Source organism: Leguminivora glycinivorella, chromosome Z (assembly GCF_023078275.1).
Source record: "Leguminivora glycinivorella isolate SPB_JAAS2020 chromosome Z, LegGlyc_1.1, whole genome shotgun sequence".
In the NCBI taxonomy this organism is placed as follows: domain Eukaryota; kingdom Metazoa; phylum Arthropoda; class Insecta; order Lepidoptera; family Tortricidae; genus Leguminivora; species Leguminivora glycinivorella.
The window spans coordinates 30,682,279-30,704,207 of record NC_062998.1 but is presented as its reverse complement, the minus strand read 5'-3'; the positions used below and the strand labels follow the sequence as shown (position 1 = coordinate 30,704,207).

The 21,929-nt window shown below is 38.1% G+C and overlaps 1 protein-coding gene across 1 annotated transcript in view; it reads left to right on the top strand.

Moving 5' to 3' along the window:
• LOC125240909 (cAMP-specific 3',5'-cyclic phosphodiesterase 4D-like) overlaps positions 1 to 21,929 on the top strand; it is a 42,052-nt gene that overhangs the window by 11,918 nt on the left and 8,205 nt on the right. Inside the window, exons 3-10 of the mRNA XM_048149083.1 lie at positions 8,462 to 8,646; positions 11,805 to 11,868; positions 12,677 to 12,873; positions 13,292 to 13,423; positions 16,194 to 16,364; positions 19,473 to 19,713; positions 20,033 to 21,031; positions 21,569 to 21,849. Coding sequence (XP_048005040.1) covers positions 8,462 to 8,646; positions 11,805 to 11,868; positions 12,677 to 12,873; positions 13,292 to 13,423; positions 16,194 to 16,364; positions 19,473 to 19,713; positions 20,033 to 21,031; positions 21,569 to 21,849 — 2,270 coding nt within the window. The remainder of the gene's footprint in view (positions 1 to 8,461; positions 8,647 to 11,804; positions 11,869 to 12,676; positions 12,874 to 13,291; positions 13,424 to 16,193; positions 16,365 to 19,472; positions 19,714 to 20,032; positions 21,032 to 21,568; positions 21,850 to 21,929) is intronic.

Sequence of the window (21,929 nt, the reverse complement as noted above, 5' to 3'; positions counted from 1 at the left end):
TTGGGTATCAAATTAAAATTTATATGTAATTACTTAGCACCCTTGTGGATAAAATGCAACTTTCTCATCCGTTTTCGAAGTATCAAGAGAACCAGTCTGTGGTGAAATAGTTTTTCCTAAATATATTTATACTCGTACGTAGGTGGGTAAGATATTATGTTTTTAATAAAGAAGTGTACAGCGTTTTAATATGTTAGGCAGCAGGATTAGTCCAGTCCTTCCTGATATGAGTAGTATTTGGTAACTCGTACTAGTAGAGGCTCCAACATGACAATGTCCTTATTAGGTATGCGCCACGCGTCCAAACGTGAAACGATCGGCTACGCTTAGCTACATTCCACGTTTAAGGACACATCTTTATTAACTTAATGAAGCAAAAAAAAAGGTAATGCGACAAGTTTGTTAAGTTTTGTTGAAATTTGTAAGAACCATGCTTTTCGATAATCGCCGCCAGTCGAACGGCATATCACTAGAGGTATATCTGAAGTAATTCACCTAACACCAGAGCATCGTGAGTGGTAAATGATCTGACAAGTTATTTGTATAAAGATACAAGGAGATGTGTTATGCGGTACGGTACCTTTTACTTGAGAATGACATAAACTAGAATAATGCTTCACACTCGATATCTACCGTAAAAACCAGTCAACGGCTTTACAGTTGAGCGTACAATTTTCTTTTCACCACACCAACTGGTTAAGGCTTTCTTGATTTTTTGAAAACGAATAATAAAGTTGCAATAGTTAAATGCCCTTATCGGGTGTCTAACCCAGGTCCACGGCTTAGCAAGCAAGTCACTACGCGCTAGGCCGGTCGTATTTTATTTATGGATTTGATTCAATGTGATGTTTTACAGTTTTCTTCGCGGTGATTTTGTGTTTCACTCGATGGCAAAATTTGTTTAACCTTTCGTGCTTTCGATAAAATTGATGATATTCAAGAACCAACATTAAATGAACAAAAACTGATTAAAGGTTTCCTCACACTTAACGCCGAGGAATCAGTTACAATCTACAGTCGATAGAAAGATCGATCTATTGACTCGTCTATTGCTATCTTCATTGCACGCACATTGTTAGAAAAGGCTAATCTGTTAAATATAATATCAAAACAATTAATACTGCAGTACGAGTGTTCAGCAGTGAAAGTTCTCTTAAAATGTAGTTTTTCTGGAGGGATGAAATCGCCCTTGTTAAAAGTCTTAAAACATTACCTACTATTAGAAGTTGCAAAAGTGTAGTGAGTGCTTCCCCTTTAGCTATAACGATAAAATACTAAGGTGAAGTATTTTGAAGTACACTTTAGATAGTATCATGTTATGATTAGAAGCATTATAGTCCTCATGCCCAGTTGCATTTTGCTAATTAACATTATTGTTGCATACTAACAGGTAAGATTGTGTGATTATTTGATATTTTTATTAGTTTTCATCGGATCTTTCGGACCTTTGTAACGCTTCTTTGTGTCGGCTTTAGTATTCGTTGGAAAACGTTATGATTGCTACAGTAATATAAAATCGAACTTTAAACGCTACGTTGACTCTAGAAAGTATCAACCAGAGAAACATTATTATCGCAATGAAATTCTTAAATTATCAGTATAGTTCAATTTGGCATGGTAATTATTTAGCCTGAGCGATTTATTAATACCTACATTTGAAGTAGGCGTAGTGTTACCTGGAAATAATACGGAAGCGAGACTAGGACATTATCAACGTTAGATGTCGATGTTGAGAAAAACTATGCGATATGGAGAAAAAATTCAATACAGGCTGGAAAGCAAAGAAAAAGGAGAAATACAAAGTGAAGGAGTATTCGATTACAATACGCGTACATACATACATCACGCCGAGAAAGATTGGCAGGCAGCAGGAGGGAGCAGCAGAAAGGGTAATAAGTTGGAGCTCCAGATACGGAATGATACTTTTAAAAAAATACGGAACCCTAAAAAATTACAGGGAATGAGGGGTGGTTGACAAAGATCAACGGCGCGCATTTTTGGAAATAAGCTAAAGAGACGCAATACGTTACTTAAAAATGTATCAGGTTAGCTAGGCAAATGAACAAACGCTTTTATGTTTCTAGTAGGTACACAAGGTGTTTTTTTCGCACTAGTTTGCAAAGTACATAGTACTATTTCTTGTGAGGTCGAAACTTCAAAGGGCCATATGTACTGTCAACCAATCTGAATCCTAGGCCACTGTAGAACCCTTTCACAGTAAAAGTTAAATTCACTTCTATGGCAAATAAAGCACGGCGCCAATACGAGAGGGTTCTAGAGTGGCCTAGGATTCTAATTGGTTGACTGTACTGAAAAACTTCGTACAATACACGTGCGAATAGGAAATACGTAACTTGTGTCGGGTTTTAATTGATCGCCACTCGTTTCGTACCTCTTTCACGCACTTGTATCGTTACGTACTATTTTTTAGCACAGATTATTAATAAGTTACTAACGTAACAGATCCTTCACTTGCACGCAAAATGACAAATACCTACGCTTTATTTAACTAACACTAATGAGTTACTACGTAAAACTCAGAAGAATAGTAATTAAGGTACGGGCCACGCGACTACACAGGCGGGCGCGTGGCGCCCCTCGGCCACTTGTTCATTCGAATGAACGGCTAGCGTGTAGGTACTTAACGCGCGACTGCGAGCGAGTGACGTAGGCCAAATAGCTTTATCGCCCTTTCGTATTTGTGCGATACAGCCAGACTGCGTTACGATCGGCATCTATAGCGTTAACGATTGTCGTTTCGACATGAAAAGTGCGCGTAAGTAGCAAACCATCGGCATCGGCAAGAGTCATTCTCGTTGAAATAAATATAATGAAACTGATGAACTAAACATGTATTTATGAACATTCATATTTATCTAATACGAGTAATCTATGATTAAGTAGGTCCCTAATGTACCTACTGATCCCTTGCTTATCCCGGACGGAGCAAAAGCAAAGTTTATTTTTTCAAATTACAATTTATAGTTAATTTCTTGGTAGTTTTATTCAATTTATTTGATTGGAGCTCCTTGTCCAATTTTTGTCAATGAAACTTCAACTTATTTACCATTGAATTCTCTGCAGTGAAACAGACACTTGACCCACTTGCTGCAATTGTTTTCGAAGCGGTATCAGTAGCGAATTTATTTGAATTTTATAACGACGTGAATACTGTACAGTTGTGAAGGCAGGTGTAGCCCTTATGTTAATGACATGACTTATTTAATAAAGGCCTTATAATAGGTAACTCTCAAACTGTTTACGGATTTTTGTGTGTTTCTAGGTTTTTTTCCCATAAGGGAGAGAATATAATACAAATACAGGTACTTACCACTATCCTTTAAAAAAAAAAAGGATATCAAAGACACGTATAAAATTGGGTAGGAATCAGAAATGGGGGTATAATTTTTACTTTTTAGTAATTGTGTCATTTGGTTTTGGATTTAATTCATGTATTTTTGTGCCTCTTAATATTTCGCACATATTAATACAAATTACTTCCTTTTTTCTTAAGTATTTAGTTCTTCAAATGAAAATTAATGTGTTTACTTCTGACGAAAGGTACTATTTCCAACAATTGGCGCTTTCACTTCTTTTCACTGCCAAAATATCTCAAATACGTGCCATAATAAATTGCCCATACAGATCCTTTGTTTAACTGCATTTCGCTTGTATTGCATTAGACAGAAGTTAAACGATTTTGACGTTTATTTTAATTGAAATACTATTGAAAAATAAGTTAGGTACTGTAAGTATTTAGAATATAACTCGTATAATTATTATCGAGTACCTATAAGTATATTACTTGTCTGTTTAGGTAGACACACGCACATAACAAAATACGAAGAATTATTTACCTTTTTTAATGCTAAAAACTGATTATAATTGAACATAATGTGTTAAATACGAAGAATTATTTACCTTTTTTAATGCTAAAAACTGATTATAATTGAACATAATGTGTTATACATATACAGGGTGTCCCACGGCGATGCCACATGGAGGGAAAGTACCTTAAATATCATAGATAGCATATTTTGCTGACAGAAGACTTTGTTTAAAAAAAGTTTGTCAAAAATGCCCTTTTTCTCGCACCCTGTATGTTTTTTCCAAAATCTGTAAATGCCATTTTTCATCAATTTGATATTGATGGATGCAGCGCCGGCCCGTGCACTCGATCAGGGTAGAGCGAGTTTGAGTTTCGGCGCCCTTGGGAAGAAGCTCTACAACGTAGAAAAAAAATCGCGAGCGTAGCGAGCGCGAAATTTTTTTCATAGTAATGCCGTAATTTAAAGATTAACGCAATACAGAATTTAAGGATTTCATCATACAGAGTACGAAAGGGGACAAGGGTTGAACTTTCTCAGTTGCACCCTAATATAGTTACGTGGGACTGAACGTGGATATCATGTACATAAAATAACAAACAAAAGTACTATAGTGGCCAAGTCAGAAAAGCAAACTTGAAATGAAAACGCGAGCGCTGCGAGCTCGAAATTTTTTCTAAGTAACTAAAAGAGAACTGACATAAATAGTAAGCGCGAGCGAAGCGAGCGTGATTTTTTTTCCTATTGACGCACTTTGATCAACTGCAGAGCTGCGATCTTTGGCATATTTTGGGGTATTTCGACTTCACAGGGCGCCTATGTTCCCGACTTTTAGGCCTTATATTTCGCCATCACTATTGTTTTTAAGAGTTATAATTAAAACATTAACTGCGAACTCGATCGTCACCGTCAGGATGCCCATTTCGGTATTTTGCCCCTTCGGGATCTTAGTCCTTTGAAGTTCGCTCATCTCCTGTGACTCACAAAATTGCGCCTCTCTGAGACGTTTTACGCCTTTGGCTTTATGAGGCACTCCGCTTTGGACTATCGGATAGACTCATATTTTTGCATTTGGATAACGACGTAGCTTTGTCACTGGGCCGCAAAACAATGTGGTTCGTCAAGGGCTAGAATCCTCCTTTTACGGCGCCCTAGCAACAGCGCCGTTATGAATGGCTATGTGGTGCAACTTTCCACTTAATCTGAATTACAAATCTAGATTTTCAATAGTTGTATTAATTCCAGACTCCTCTCGCCATTTTGTGATATGTGCGCGCCCACGCAATGTATATTTTTTTTGTATGGATTTTTCCACATTCTCGATTCCGGCGCCCCCCTACCATGTGGCGCCTAGAGCGGCCGCTCCACTCGCTCTACCCTTAATCCGGCCCTGGATGGATGGTCCCCTTAGACTATTTTCATGTAGGACTACGGGATCTCATAGCTGCCCTTACTGACCCGCTATCAAAATACACCCTGTATAAGTCCTCATAGTAAAAATTAAAAAAAATTGAATGCACTTTTACTAAGTTTTAAAAATAAAATAGTCTTCTTTCAGCAAAATATGCTATCTATGATATTTAAGGTACTTTCCCTCCATGTGGCATCGCCGTGGGACACCCTGTATATGTAGCTACATGATTAAACACGTGGTAAGTAGCTGAAAATTATGTAAGTTCAATTTCTCTTTTTGTTGCCCGCCTCGGTTGAGCAACAGCTGGTAATAAATGTACTTTTCACCTCACCAACTGGCAAAGGCTGTCTTGGTTCTTCTTAAACTGAGAAAGGTGCGTTTTATTCTCAAGAGTGCTAAATAATTTCATACAAATTACTTGTTCAAACCTGGCTGGTAGAGTTCACTTTTAAATTATGATGTTTAATCATAAATATTAGTATCTTACGCTTGCTCGGGTAACCTTTTATTGAGGCGCGAATAATATAATTTCATACAAAATATTTACGTTGAATGTCGATTTCAATAAATTTATATAACTGTAACAACGTAGGTAAATAAATAGGTTCACAGTAAAACAAATACTAAAATTATTATGAAAATACCAGTATAACACCACGTCACATAACGACGATGTAGGTATACGAATTTTGTAATTCTAGTACAAGCCCCTCTCAGGGAAAGCCACTTGTGAAAAATTGCGCTTGTGGGTAAGGTGTTTCGATAGGACTCCGGTCGCGAACTTTAATTGTTGATCCACTTCTAGCTCATTTTATACTGGACATTTCATAGTTAAGCATAGTGAAGCTATGACGTGCCTAGTATAAAATGAGCTAGAAGTGGATCAACGATTAAAGTCCGAGACTGTACGTCACAAGTCACATTATATTATAATTTTGACTCTAGGGCACTTTGTATTTTTAGAGTGTTGTGCCGGTTGGATGATCCGAAACAGTTTTCTACTCAAAGTAAATTTTTTAACTAAGGTACAGCGGGGCAATTTCGACTTGGGGGGCCAAATACTGATCCATTAAGAGCGTTGGTTGCCAAGAGAGTGACTGGTTAAATGTATAGTGGCACGCGTGTTCACTTGTTCAGTGGATACATGTGGAACTCAACTTAATAGTGTAATAATGGAAAAAATAGATCAGTTACAATTGCCCCCCAGTTGGGATTTGTCCCGCTGTACCTTAAATATTTTTAGTAATACTTTATAATTTATGAGTTTCTTTATGAAAATTGCCCTTAGGATGTGCCTTTACACCCGCTGTGTTATAGCGGCGAAAGTGCCTTGCATACAGAACTACTAGCAACAATGCACATACGTAGATATGACCGATTTAGGCGGCCATAAGTCGAAATATTGAAAAACACCACGTGGATGTACAACTGGCTTCCTTATCTTCCTGACATTCCAGGGCACCCATCCCCACCACTTTCGACTCATTAGATAAGGTTTGCGCTAATTACCAGGTCATCAAAGTAAGGTTGTCACTTGCAGTGTACGTAACTGTTCGCGATCCCTTCAATTTACTCAGTGTTATAAGTTGCACAAAAAAAAAACGGTTTGGTGTAGTGCAGTGAAAAAATGGATTTCAATAATTCAGGTAAGAATCTAATAATTTTATATGAAAATATGATATTTTGTATTACTTTACCGTAACTAACTAGCATTCAGACGGAACACCTTTTTTCGTGCGAATTTTCCTACATTTTAAATTTCAAAAGCAATTTTGAAATATTTCCAAGCATTTCCAAGAAAAAATTGATATTACAATAGTTTGGGCACCTCTTTAGCACTATATAAACATTAATTGCCTCTGCTCTAACGTGCGCCTTTCTAAATTAGAGTCAATCGAAGTTGTTCGGGTATAATCAAAAAAAAACTGTACATATTTTTATTTGTACTAATTCTTTGTTTTTTATTGTTATAGGTTCCTCCAATGCCTCTGGTATGAAAGTAGTGACTCGCAAATATTTGTATGAGAAGATGAAAGACCAGAATTATCCAAGTTTTAGTGAAAAACAACCATTTAGAAAATTACCTTGTGGAGTATTATGGGCACAGCGAAGAGATTAAAAAAAGCCTTAAGCATAAGTAGTAGATATGCCTAAAGCCAACTTCGGCAATACCAACGACGGTAATACAAGTAGACGATTTTTTGAAAACACCGAATTGGCTGCCGATATTTTAGGAATTAATCATGAATTAATTCTCAGGTGCAAAGTAATTTTGAAAGTGATTTCAAGTGGATACAATATTGATGTTCCAAAATACAATGAATATGCCCTAGACACAGCAAAGCTCTACGTTGAGGAATATGGTTGGCACCCTATGACTCCGACAATGCACAAGATTTTGTTGCATGGTGCAGCCATAATCGAAAACGCATTATTGCCGATTGGACAACTGTCAGAGGAGGCGGCAGAAGCTCGAAATAAGCATTTCCGGTCATATAGACTTAACTACGCAAGAAAGTTTTCGAGAGAAGAGTGCAATCTCGACATATATAACAGACTCTTGCTTACTTCGGATCCTCTTGTGAGCAGCATGAGGACTAATAAAAAAACGTCACACAAAGCTTTTTCAAGAGAAGCAATAGAACTATTGCTGCCTGGCAGTATTTGACATATATACGAAAATGTGTATTAATATCATTTTATATTGTATGCTTTTATTTATTTATGCATTTTTTTGTAATGTAGAAAAGTTTTATTTTAATAAAATACTTATATTTTCTTGCCTTTTTATGAAAAAAAATGTTATATTGTATTATTTTGGATGATGATGAAGATAATTTTTGTTAATAATAAATGGTTTCATGAATATATATCGTATTTTTACTATATACCTCTATTTAAACAAGATAAGAAACAAAAATGTTTTTGGCCGCCTAAATCGGTCATATCTACGTATGTGCAATGTTATGCCGTATTACTTAGAAAAGTGAACATTAGAGCTTTTACTGGTTTTTATCAACGCTTTAGTAAACATTGAGTTTGATAAATAGTTCTGATAGATCTATCGTTATCAGTAAAATCGAGGAATCGTTAGTCGCGTCATCTAATTTTTATATTTTAATAAAATACTACGAATTATCGTGGAGGATCAATATGCGCACTGACTATATTACGCCACGCAATCATATAAATGATAATCATATGCTTGTCTTTGTTTCAGTTCAAGAAATCCCGCAAAGACTAAACTCAAAGGACTATTCGGAAGAGCTTGAAAACATGCCCAAAAAACATGTTAATACGGGGAGATTTCTGACAATGCACAAACGACGCAAGAAAAGACTTTTGACCAGGTCTTTATGTCATGAAGTAGCTTTGCTAGATGATTTACACCCCGGACAAGTTCAGGTAAGTGTAAACCCTGCTGTATTGTATATCGAAAACAACTAAGGGCCAGTTGCATCAACCACAATTAACAAACACACCGATCTCACGCATTAGAAGTCTATGGATATTCCCAAACAAAACATATTGCGAACGATAAATTTAGTAACGGTATGGTGCAGCCATATCGGTCCTACATCCGATATCGGATCGGATAATGTGAAAACGTACTTGGACACACGCGTAACATTTGCTTCACTTAGGTACCTAAATAATAATGTACGTGTGATCAAAGAAAAAAAAACTATGTTTTACAGAATATATTTAAAAGGTACTTTTATGTGGTATAGTCAACTACAACTTTAATTTAATTATTCCTTTAGCTGACTATACATTACTATTGAAATAGTATGTACTTATGAATTTACACTATAGTTTTCCCAAGTGCGAACATTCTTTTTTTTGTCTATAATCGCCTACTTTTTGCTTTGATCTAATTTCGCAATAACAATAAGCTTGGTCGTTTTATTTTTAAATGAAACCGATTGTAACTGCGCGTGTGCTTTAGTACTCCCACAGACATTCGTCGAAATTGATTTCTTTCAATACCGACGCGTTTGATAATCACTATAGGTACATACTCAGAGTGGTAGCTATTACTGAGTCGTACACATTTTATAAGTATGGAAACCTCGTTCCTTTCAAAGTTAAGAAATAATTAATATCATCTTAATGTTTTGGCTACCTCAGGATAGATAGAGTTTTAACTCTATTCCCTTGTTGCCATTTCTACCAGCACTTTATCCAGTAACTGTAACTACGTTCTATTGTGCGAAGTATGTCTACAAATTTAAATGCCATTTGTTTATATTCGTGAAGCGTACATAAGGCTTTATCTATATGTATGTTCATGTGACACACTGTTGGATGCTTTTCTGCGTTTCAAGTAACATTAGCAAGGTCACTGTAAGGAAATAATGATGCCAAGAATTGGATTAATGAAAAAGCTAAAATATTGATATAAACATCACGACGGGCAATAGCTGCTGTTACTGGCGAATGATAACTCACTTATACAGTATGAATAACATTATTTAGTGCAATCATTTAGGTTCTTGCATGTTGTATGTATTTTTAATGGTACAGTCGTCAGCGCAGAGTTTCGGCTTTATTGTGAAGATATGTTTAGCGTCTATTGGTTGTTTGAAATAAATGATGATTGGAGCGCTAAGATTGTTTGCGTTGCATATTTTTTTGTAACATACTAGTAACTTGATACACGAGTATTACGAAATGCGCATTGGTCATATTAACTAACATAGCTTTACGCAAATGTACACTAACCACAATGAACATTTTAAAAAATATTGAGTTTCAGTCATATTGCACACTTATCCCAAGTAGTATGATATAAGCAATGCACTTGAAATATTTATTTTTGTCGTTTTACGTATTGAAGTAATTTATATTTAGGTACACCTATCGCACCCGTTTGTAGGCATCTAATAAGCTACACGCACGGTACGAGATTTGAGATAGATACTTACCATACTATTAGATACCTAATACCTACTAATGCAGGTGACTATACCCGCCCATGCATGCTTTGCTACCAATAGGCATATACTTACATGTTCTTGGCCACTTCAACTGAAATATAACTATTATGTTGTTTGCGTGACTTGACACACATGCAGCAAATGTTGTGATTCGTTGTCGAAGGAATCATTGACTATCAGCCAAGAACCTAGATTGTTATGTCTTTGTTTTTAAGCTAATATTAACTTCGGGCATACGGAACAAAAGAAGAAGGTCGTTGACACGACATATCATAATTCCACCACATGTAATGCTAATGAGATAATCTGATGCTAAAGTTGAGTTCAAATTGTAACGGACATATAAATTAGTTGGTCGAAATGGTGTTATACCATTTCGACCAACTAATTCCTACACTGAGAGAAATTTGCATTGTGAATTTAACAAGTTCGACTTGTTGCAGGTTTATCCGTTTGAAACAAAAGTATTTTAGTAAACGGAATAAATCACAATATTGATGATACAAGTCGAATTTGTACGAACAACAAAGTCAAACTTGTTAAAAGATATTTGATTGAATCAGCCAAACATATTATGTTTAAAACAATAATGTGTCATGTTGCTTTTATAAAATCGACTTCTTCATTCAAAAATATTTTTGATTCAAATGATAAGTACCTTGTAGAATGTACTAGTTACACTTAACAAAATCTAACTTGTTGTTTGAGCCAAAGAGCGCGTAGGCGCTATTTTAACCAAAAATCTTGTCGAACGAACATGAAAACTGTTTGCTTTTTCTCTCAGTGTAATCAGGCCTGTCTAAACACGCAAGTCGTCTCTTGATAATCAGTACCTTATTCACAGAAATAAAATAAGAAATTTCTATCATTCCTAAGAGCGGCGACCTAACAGGAAGTCTGTACATATATTATTAGGTACCTAAATATAGCTACCACTAACAACGGTTGAAAGTAATTAAAATCAAATGTCTTCAGTTCAGCAAGTATACATAGGTATAAATAATATGTAGTTGCAATAACTTTAATTTGTTAATAAATAAGTATAAGTGGGAAAGGATGGAATTAAATACGAATATGTATATTTCTAATCGAAAACCCCGACTTTTTCACTTTATAAGTAAGTACTAAAAACGTCAAGCGATTCTGTATTCATATTTACTTTATACTAGCTATATGCCGCAGAATAATATATCAATCACTGCTATGCGAATTTAACATATGAAACCTTATTTATTTACCTTGTCAACCTCAACATACTTTCTAAACAAAAAAAAATCGAATAGACACTATTTTTTTCAAGTCAGAGCAGAGGTCCTCTAGTCCAGTAAGTAATGTTGCTATTTTTCAAGTTATCAAATGGGCGATAATTAAAAAAAAAGCAAAATTACCCAGAAAGAACTACAATACAAGCCGTTTGGTTAGCCGACCCCTGATTTGGTACCACAAAAGAACAGTAAATAAAATAGCATGTAGGTATTGTAGGTACGTATCTGCCAGGAGTGGTACAAACATTTATAGGCAACTATTTAGGTGACTGTGATTGTAAAAATCCTGATTTATTCTAGTCTAAATAATTTGATTGATAGTAATAAAATAGGTATAAATAATTACTTTTGTTCGCAGCGCATTCTCGAGCAGTCGGTGCTGTGGCAGTTCAACGCTTTTACGCTAGAAAACGTGTCGGGGGGTAAGTATCAATCATGTCTACTCGTACTTAGAATTATTTCCAATCAAAACATTGACATTCATGATATGGAGAGCTGATTTGAAAACTATTTGAGCCTAGTTTTTACATAAAATGGGAGATAATTATCTTTCCAATAAAAAACAGTAATATACCAATACAAGTATTTTAATATTTTGTTTGAATAATAGACGTAATGATACGGCTAAGTGTGTCATAAGGTGAAGTGTGTCTGTCCTTACACATTTGGCTGTTTTACTCAATTGTCAGTGGTGGTTTTGCGAGTTTATACTTTTGCATCTTGATACTTACGATTAGTGGTAAACGTATTGATAAACACCGATCGTGCTTTAAATAGGCGAAATGAGAAGGCCAGCCACACTTCCCCTTATGACCCACTTACCCGTATTGACCTTACGTTGCTAGATTTGCGATTCGGCTTACACTTAAAATACAGGAGTGCCCCGTTTTTTTCATACATACTTACTACTTATTACACAGTGATATCTAATTTAAAAATCCGTCGAGTTATACTCAACTCTAGATTCAGTATTTATAATAATAGACCAAGTGTTCTGTTATTGACGTCAGTCAGAAGTAGCCTGACTTAAGTGCATCGATGCTTGTTATCGAGCTTGTTTGCATTACCCTTACTTCAATTTAAATCATTATTTCCAATTGTACTGTAGATGATTCGCTTGATTTTTATAATATCTCTAATTGTGCAATTACGAGTAGGGTATCACAATCAAAACTTATCTTTTTATAGAATATCTACTGAATTCCGAATTAAGCTAAATGTTTCCAACAGGTCGTTGTCTGCCAGTACTCTGTGTTCATCTATTCCACATATATGGCCTGATATCATATTTCAAGCTCGACGCAGCGAAGGCGTGGAAGTTATTCAGCTTAATCGAAGAAGGCTACCACAGTACAAACCCTTACCACAATTCGGTACACGCCGCTGATGTCACGCAGGCCATGCATTGCTTTCTACAACAGAAACAAGTAAGTTTTAATAGAATCCCGGCAGGTAAGTTAGGAAAGCTATTAACTTGAGACCCCTACATACACATTTATCTGCATTGCGTTCGTTTTGATGACAATAACTATGTACATAGTTTTAGTGTTGTTATGTTAAGTAAACAACTTCTTCCCATCACATAAACTACAATAGTACAGTACATCAGAGGCCGGGAAAATGAGCCAGGAGCACACGCCGAGGCATGTATAGTGCTTTTCTCAAACATACAATGAAATAAAAAAAAGTGCTCTAAAGGACAATATTTTATAAAAAAAAGTTACTTTGCAGGCCTAGGCCTAAAAAATAATGTATTTGTTTTTGCGCAGAAAATATACTTCAGATATACATATAAATATGAAATGTACCAGTAAAAGCTTGTTTATTAGACCTTTTTCACCTTAGATCCGAGATTACCTGGAGCCACTGGAAGTGATGGCGTCCCTGCTGGCAGCGATCGCGCACGACATGGACCACCCGGGAGTCAACCAGCCCTTTCTTATAGCCACTTCCAATCATCTTGCCACCTTGTATAAAGTAAGTATAGACCGCTCACGTTAAATATAGATATAATGTAGCAATCCCATGTTTCGGCGCCGTGTTAATGAATTAATAAAGTGTCATTAACGCCATAACAAAAATTGCACGTAACCTCTTGGCGTTCATTGTCCTAATACTAGTAACTATTACGTGCAACATGACATTTGTAGGTACCTGTACTACCTATCCTTGTAAAATAGAATATAGTGTTTTTTTTTTGTTTTGTATCGTTCAATTTCAAACCAAAGGAATACTACTCTATTTCCTGATGACATTGATTAAAATTTGATTTTATTCTTACTTATATGGTGGGTCACTAGGGGGTAAACTACCCATATTAAGTTGTAGCGTATAGCGTGAAACACAAAGTATACCAAATTAATTTCAAGTCAATAGTGACAGAAAGGTTAAGTAAGTATCTATAAATTATATGACATATGACTATCCATGAAATCGTCAAAGTACTAATACTCGTAGGTAATTTCCGAGGAATATTTCACCAGGGGATTGGATTGATTGCTGTCTATTACGGTTGCACATTGCTCAAATTTCAATTTCACTCGTACGAGCACGTACGTACAGTTCGCAACCTTCAAAGTTCTAGATATTACTTATCGAATACATTATTGTGGCGTGAGTTCGGGCTCCTCTTGCTCTCACTGAGAGTAAGCGTAAGGGAATGCGAAAATATCCTTTAAATTTTCAATCTGACAAGTTTACCAGGGTGGCTAGCCGAATGGCACAATCGCTCACGAAACGCTCACGAAACGAAGCGCTAGTAGATATCTATCTCTATCGCGCTTGCGTATTGGCGCGACAGAGCCAGCGGCGTATCGCTTTCGTTTGGCGTCGGAGAAATGTCATTCGGCTACGGGGCCAGGCCAGGGCAGTATAAGCCAGTGATGTTGCATAACCTTCATTGTAACTTGTAGCTTCACGAAATGGTAAATAGGCTGAGTGATTATCTAATATGCAAAATGAAGGTGTAAATCGGCAAAGCATTCTCGAAGGGGTGCAATTCCTGTGTTGATCGAATATTGTTTACCGTTGTAGGTTTTACGCTGTAGGTCAAGTCGTACGTCAGAATACTTTGTGTAGAATAGTATATCGTGTTATAAGGCGAGTCCAATGCTGTGACTAAAACCAAGGCGATGCCTAGGTATATTAAAATCCTGATCGTAGCGAATCGATTTGTGACATGGTTGTTCAGGATTAATTATGTATTAAGTAGGTAGTTCTACCGCGTTAGCATTCGTACAGAATTCCATGAAATGTGACATTTTCATACGCTCAATGTGTGTCGCAAATTCACGTCTAAGTAATAACTTTTAGGCGGAACTCTATTTATATGAAAACATGTCGATCAGTTTATAATCAAACTTCGGATAAAAATGAACCTGACGGAGCAATAGAACAAAGGAAGCAGATGTATTATATTATAACAACGACACCAAACTTTCTTGCTTGATATAACGATATACATAAGTACTTTCTTTGTTTTCTTTTTTGGCAAGTATAGTAACTAGTTTTTTAACGATGCCTGTTTTAACCTAGTTTCACTTACTTTCCATATTTCATAGGGAGGCAAATAATTTTTCAATCAACACTTGACAAATATAACGTTAACTTACTGTGATTATTTGACTTATAACAATTTCAATACCTACGTAAAATACTTTTACTATTTTCGTGTCTATATTAGGTATTATTTATAATAACATGCCATGTAAAACAAAACAACTTTGCTCCGGACTGTATGAGGAGTCAACATTCATCTCACAAACAATGCCTTCCGCTATTAAACTGAATATCAACGAACATTTGCCTCAATACATTTGCATGATATGAATGAGAGTTGTGTTTTTAAATTAGTTATTTAAATCTCAAAACAGTTTTAGTTAGCGTAGAGTTCGACGTCACTACATTATTGTAATACAACTGTTGTCATACTGTAATGGTGTCCTACGCTTTTCACTCGTAGTACAATGGCATGGCGGTAATGAAGGCAAGAGAGGTCAGTCGTGGTAGTTGGCAGACTGCGGGAGGACGGTTGTACGCGCCAATCGCAATGCGTCACTCGCAGCGTATCCCTAGCGGACGCTGGAATTCTGCCACGTATGCCTCCCCCTCGTCAAAATGCACTCAACGCGTACCCCCACACGAATACTCACTCGTCTTACTCGTATATACGCCTTAATTTATTTGTCTAAGCTACGACTGCTAGGAGTACGTGCTCTTGTTTTATCTGACCAGCATGCTGAACTATAAGATGTATTACGACGCGACGGTAATATTAACACCGCTTGCATTTTATCGAGTAGCGTCGTCTGAAGAGAAGTAATGGCAGTACTTGTTAACTAGCTACATAGCCGAGCTATGTATAGATATTACGGGGTATCATAATTATTTATCATGATCATGATATTATTAATATACAACGGGACCAGAATATGTAATACAGTCCGTTGCAATACATACATACTCTTAGGGTCAGTTGCATCAAACCATCGATCACCGTTAAAGCGTTCGTTAAATTTTTATAGTATGGGAAGATTGAGAAGTTCCATAGACATCTGCTACGTGACGATGATGTGTCTGTCAAATGTGATTGATGCAACTGGCCCTTAGTATGCTTAGGCAAAGCTAAAGGCTTAGTAGTTAGAAGTTTAACCTAACATTCTATAAATTTGAAAGTGCTCTATGCGGAGACGCTATGCCATAATTATGTCAATCATCAATTACAAATACGCGAATAATGTTGTTTTAGAACACATCCGTTTTGGAAAATCACCACTGGAGGTCTGCCGTAAGTTGCCTGAACGAGAGCGGACTGCTGGACCAGACGTGCGACATACGGGCCGCGCTGGAGCGGCAGATCAGCTCGCTCATCCTCGCCACGGACATCACGCGCCAGCAAGAATACCTCAGCCAGTTCAAGGTATGACGTAAACAACGAAGCGCGCGGTTTGTATGTGCTGTAGGCGCAGTGATGAACGCATGACATTAGGTACGGAATGTATGAAACTGACAATGCGATACGCATACCGCTGCGTTCACAGCATAGAACAATTAAATATACGGTACTGCGTTTATCGCATAAAATACCAGCGCTTACTTAAGTAAACATTATTCAAAATATTTGTCTAGAGGTAAACAAATAGATAGTCAGAAAACAATAACTATATTCAATAAAGTTTAAGTAGTAAGTGCATCTTAGTCTCTTTAAAGAGGTTTGAAGGGTTATTTATTTGTTTATTTATGACTGGTCTGGCTCAGTGACGACTGGTCTGGCTCAGTCGGTAGTGACCCTGCCTGCTAAGCCGCGGTCCTGGGTTCGAATCCCGGTCCCTTGCCCTTTTCCCATTATTTGGGGTCGGCGCAGCAGATCATCTTCCTCCATTTCTCTCTATCAGCCGTCATTTCCATACTAATACCTTTCACTCTCATATCGTTGTTCACACATTCCATCCATCTTTTCTTAGGCCTTCCACTACCATTGTATCCATCCACTTTCATATTTACCACTCGTTTTATAACATTGCTTTCATCCCTCCGCATTACATGCCCATACCATGCTAATCTACTTCCTCTCAATTTCTCTGTCACTGGCGCTACTTTCAGGCTTCCTCTTATATACTCATTCCGATCATTCCGGCATTTATTTGTGTGATGAGCACAGATATTTGTTCCAGAGTCATGGATGTTTTCTATGTATATAAGTATGTATTTATCTATTTAAGTATGTATATCGTCGCTTAGCACTCATAGTACAAGCTTTGCTTAGTTTGGGGCTAAGTTGATCTGTGTAAGGTGTCCCCAATATTTATTTTATTTTTATTTTATTTATGTATAAGAATAGAACTCTACTCTACCAGTCAACCTTGGTTATGTAGCCTTCTAATATTAACATATTGGTCTCTCTCTCTAGAGTTTCTAGATTCTTAATCATATGTCACCCCATATAGTTTTATTTATTACCAATTTTTTGTGTTTAATTTCTAACTCAGCGCTAAGCTTGTGCTGCTTGGGTTACAAAGATTGTTTGCACATCTTAACCTGACCGGGTTAAAGTAATATACGTTCAGCCGAAAGAAATACATAACACATTTAACTCAGACATTGCGCTCGCCAAAATGTCCCGCTTAAAATTGCTGCTATTTCATACATAAACAAGTATATTATTTGCCGTAAATTACTTATATGCGACTCGACTGTCGCATGAAATGTGAACAAATGTCGATTGGTGGTCGTCGCAGTTTCAAATCAATATTTCAATGACGAAAATATCAGACGTGCTGTAAGAATGATATTCTTGGGCATTTGCCGAGCAAGAGTTACCCAACAGACGGTAAAATACAAAATTCTAATTTAGATATAGCGATATATTTGCAGATATATATGTGTAAGATACAGTAGTCATCGTTTATGAATCATGTATAAAATATTTAAATATCTTTCGTCTTCTTATCCACAATTAAAAATAAACATGTTTTTTATATTCCGCAGATGTGTTATCTGCGTAAAAGATGAAAGTAAAAGTATAGGTGTGACATATACATGTATGGTCGAGCGTGAATCGTTCATTCGCAGCTGAGCTCTAAGATAAAGATAACCAGGGTTTCGCAACCGCGCCACTAACGCGAGCCGCCGCGTCACGCGTGACACTATCGACTCGCTCAGAGATTTCAACCAACATTAGGTGTGACTTTTTTATCCTGTACACAAACAGTCGTCAAATTAGTATGGACTGTAAATATTAACATAATATTATAAACACATTTGTTTATATGCTCGAGCGTTTGAATTAGAATATCAAGTAATTTTTTATGAGGTTTTAAATACATTTCAGGCACTATAGTGTCCACTGTCCAGTGACACTAAATTTTTCCGTGTCCTTAGCTATGTTATGTTGTACAAATAAATGCAAGGCGATTAGGTTAACCCATATTCCTAACAGGAATCCTAAGAACCTAAGATATATAGAAGCGGGATATTTTCAAATCGATAAGGCATGATCAGATATTTTTGCGCACCCGGCCTCTCAGATATACTCGTATCTGATGGCGACTGTACATAAATAAATAAATAAAATAAATAAATATTGGGGACACCTTACACAGATCAACTTAGCCCCAAACTAAGCAAAGCTTGTACTATTGGTGCTAAGTGACGATATACATACTTGTATAAATAGATAAATACATACTTGTATACGACCGACGACCGGTCTGGCGCAGTCGGTAGTGAGTGTAGTGACCCTGCCTGCTGCGCCGCGGTCCCGGGTTCGAATCCCGGTAAAGGCATTTATTTGTGTGATGAGCACAGATACTTGTTCCTTGGGTGTTTTCTATGTATATAAGTATTTATATATTATATATATCGTTTTCTGAGTACCCACAACACAAGCCTTCTTGAGCTTACCGTGGGCCTCAGTCAAGCTATGTAAGAATGTCCTATAATATTTAATATTCATATATATAGAAAACATCCATGACTCAGGAACAAATATCTGTGCTCATCACACAAATAAATGCCCTTACCGGGATTCGAACCCAAGACCGCGGCTCAGCAGGCAGGGTCACTACCGACTGAGCCAGACCGGTCGTCAACATTACAATAAAGTATTACACACTATTTTTGAAGTTTAGAAGGATACCTATTTTACACTGTGACAATCATTGCTTTTAAGGAGACTTGTTGATTATTCAAGACGGAAAATCGTTGTAAAGTCGCCGTCAATGGAACTTCTAAACAATGTAAACAAACCGCCATTTTGAAATTGTCTCTGAATGATGAATTTCTTAGTGATGCGAAAATACTTTGTCCATTATTTGACACGTTTAAACGTTTACAATTTTACACTGTGACAATCATTGCTTTTAAGGAGACTTATTGATTATTCAAGACGGAAAATCGTTAGAAGGGTTTCTTTCTACAACGACTTTGAGTCTTGCGACATTCGTTTGACTATCCGTCAATTGTAATTTGAGATCCTAAGTTTCATACTGCATTAAATGGTAATGTGTGTTGTTTATTTGTCGACCAGGGCTACCTCGACACGAACAGCCTGGACATGTCTCTGAAGGAGCACCGGCACCTCGTGCTGCAGATCGCGCTCAAGTGCGCGGACATCTCCAACCCGTGCCGGCCGTGGCACATCAGCCGCAAGTGGAGCCACAAGGTGTGCGAGGAGTTCTTCCGCCAGGGCGACTACGAACGCAAGCTCAACCTGCCCGTCACGGCGCTGTGCGACCGGCACACCACCTCTATACCCAAGATACAAACAGGTTGGTTTTCTAGTCGGTTTGATACTTCATTTTGAACCTATAAGCCAATGATGTGTTTTTGCAAGGTGCGAATGTGGCGTCGTCATGTGACCAAATTCGTATGCCAGTGTCTTAAGGGTTAACGTTTGGTATGCTTACGAGCAGTCCATACATTTTTTATGTCAACCAAACAAAAATATACTTTAGGTACTAATTAATTTCCTACTCGTATCTTGTCCAACCTTAGCTTGGATGCTAAACACGATTACTCGTTCATAAATTTATTCAGACGCAATTTTTTTATTCTTCAGAATTCTACATGCTGATATTTTCTTTTCAGGTTTTTTCAAATTCGTTGTGACTCCTCTTATAACCGAATGGCACCGCTTCTTGAAAAACGATCTGTCGGATGAGATGTTGAAGAATTTACTGTACAACCAAACCAAGTGGGACATGCTGGTGGCGCAAGAGCTAGCGGAGGAGACCGGCACGGAGATGTCGGACGCGGACGCCGCCGACGACGACCTCGACACCTGCTCGGGCACCAACCTGTCCGCTAGCTCCGAGCTGCTGCTGCCGCTGCGCCGCAGCTCGCTCAACCCCGCCAAGTCACAGGGACTGAAGGAACAACTCAGGCGGTTCTCTGTACCGTTGAATGTATTCCAAGACTCGAAATTCAAAAGCAGAGACAAAAGTCGAACACCTTCACTGGCCGAATCTCGAATGCGCACCAACGGTAGTCCATTGAGTAGTGAACATTCTCTCCATTCGCAACTTAGCGTTCGTGGACATTGCGAGCACGGCAAGCAAGCTGAAAAGATGCTGAGCACTGAGAAACTACTTCCGGACTCGTCGATAGCTTCTATCACCACTCCGGTACAAGCGACCCGTCTGAATATCGTTCTGAAAGACGGTGGCAGTTGCAAGCTGATCCGGCAACAGACGTTCCCGCCGCTCGAGACCGTGGCGCACGCGCACGCGCTCGCCGCCCGGCCGCTCCACACGAGCAACGAGGACACCATCTACCCGTCCCGGTACATGAAGACTGACTTCAGCCAAAAGTTCGACACGAGTAGAAAGGAGAGCAGATTTAGCAATATATTCAAAAGATATGATACTGATAAGACTGATAACGATGACGCTTCTGAAAATAATAACTTAGACACTACGGATTGTTCACGTAATATAGAGAAAGAGAATCGGGACCCGTCACTCCGCAGCTCGAGCGGCACGCGCGGCAGCCAGTTGCGGGACAACCTGGCCGGCGTGCCGCTGGCGCGCGCCGCCGACCAGCTGGCGCGCCGCCGCAAGTCCATGCCCACCGACATCATCACATACAGTAACTATCACATTCACTTTACTTTTAATTCTATATTCTGATTTATTTACAATTTCTGAAATAGCATACTAACCTAACCACAAAATTAAAATTTTGAAAAAACCCGACATAATTTACCGATTTTCATGAAACATGGCTAAGAACACTCCCGACTAACTCAGCTTTCAGACAAAAAAACTAAATCTAAATCGGTTCATCCGTTCGGGAGCTACGATGCCACAGACACACACACACAGACAGACAGACAGACAGACACGTCAAACTTATAACACCCCGTCGTTTTTGCGTCGGGGGTTAAAAACTTAAAACTGATACCGAGAAACCCCGTCCTTTCACCTATCTTTGCCTAGCTTTATAAAATATGAATTGCCTCAGTTAAGATTTCAAAATTAAACAAAACAATAGTTTTTTGCGGAACCGGCACTAAAAACTAGACGGTAATTTACGGTAGCTCAATATGTAAAGTACCTTACGTAACGGTGCATAGTTAAAATCTCAATACCAATGATAGTTAATATGTGACTGTATCCACTTCAGCTCCGAAAGAGAAAAAGATGCGCGAAGTGACCACGATCCCAGAATTTTTGAAGAAAACCCTAGCCGGCAAGGATTGTTGGACGCGGCGGCGGGGGTCGGCGCCGGTGCCGGTGGCCTCGTCGGAGCTGCGCGGGCTGGCCGCGCTGGGCGCGCTGCGGCACAGCATCAACGGCGGCCGCCGCAAGCCCGGCCCCGTCGGCACGTGCCAGCAGTGGCTCGCCAAGGCCACGCTCGACAGGAAGATACCGAATCTACCGCGGAGGAGTTCACTGCCCGTTGAGGTACATTCCATTGTATAATTGCTGCAGTTGCCAACAATTAAAGGCCGCCGGCCGCATAAGTATTACGTATACACCGGATA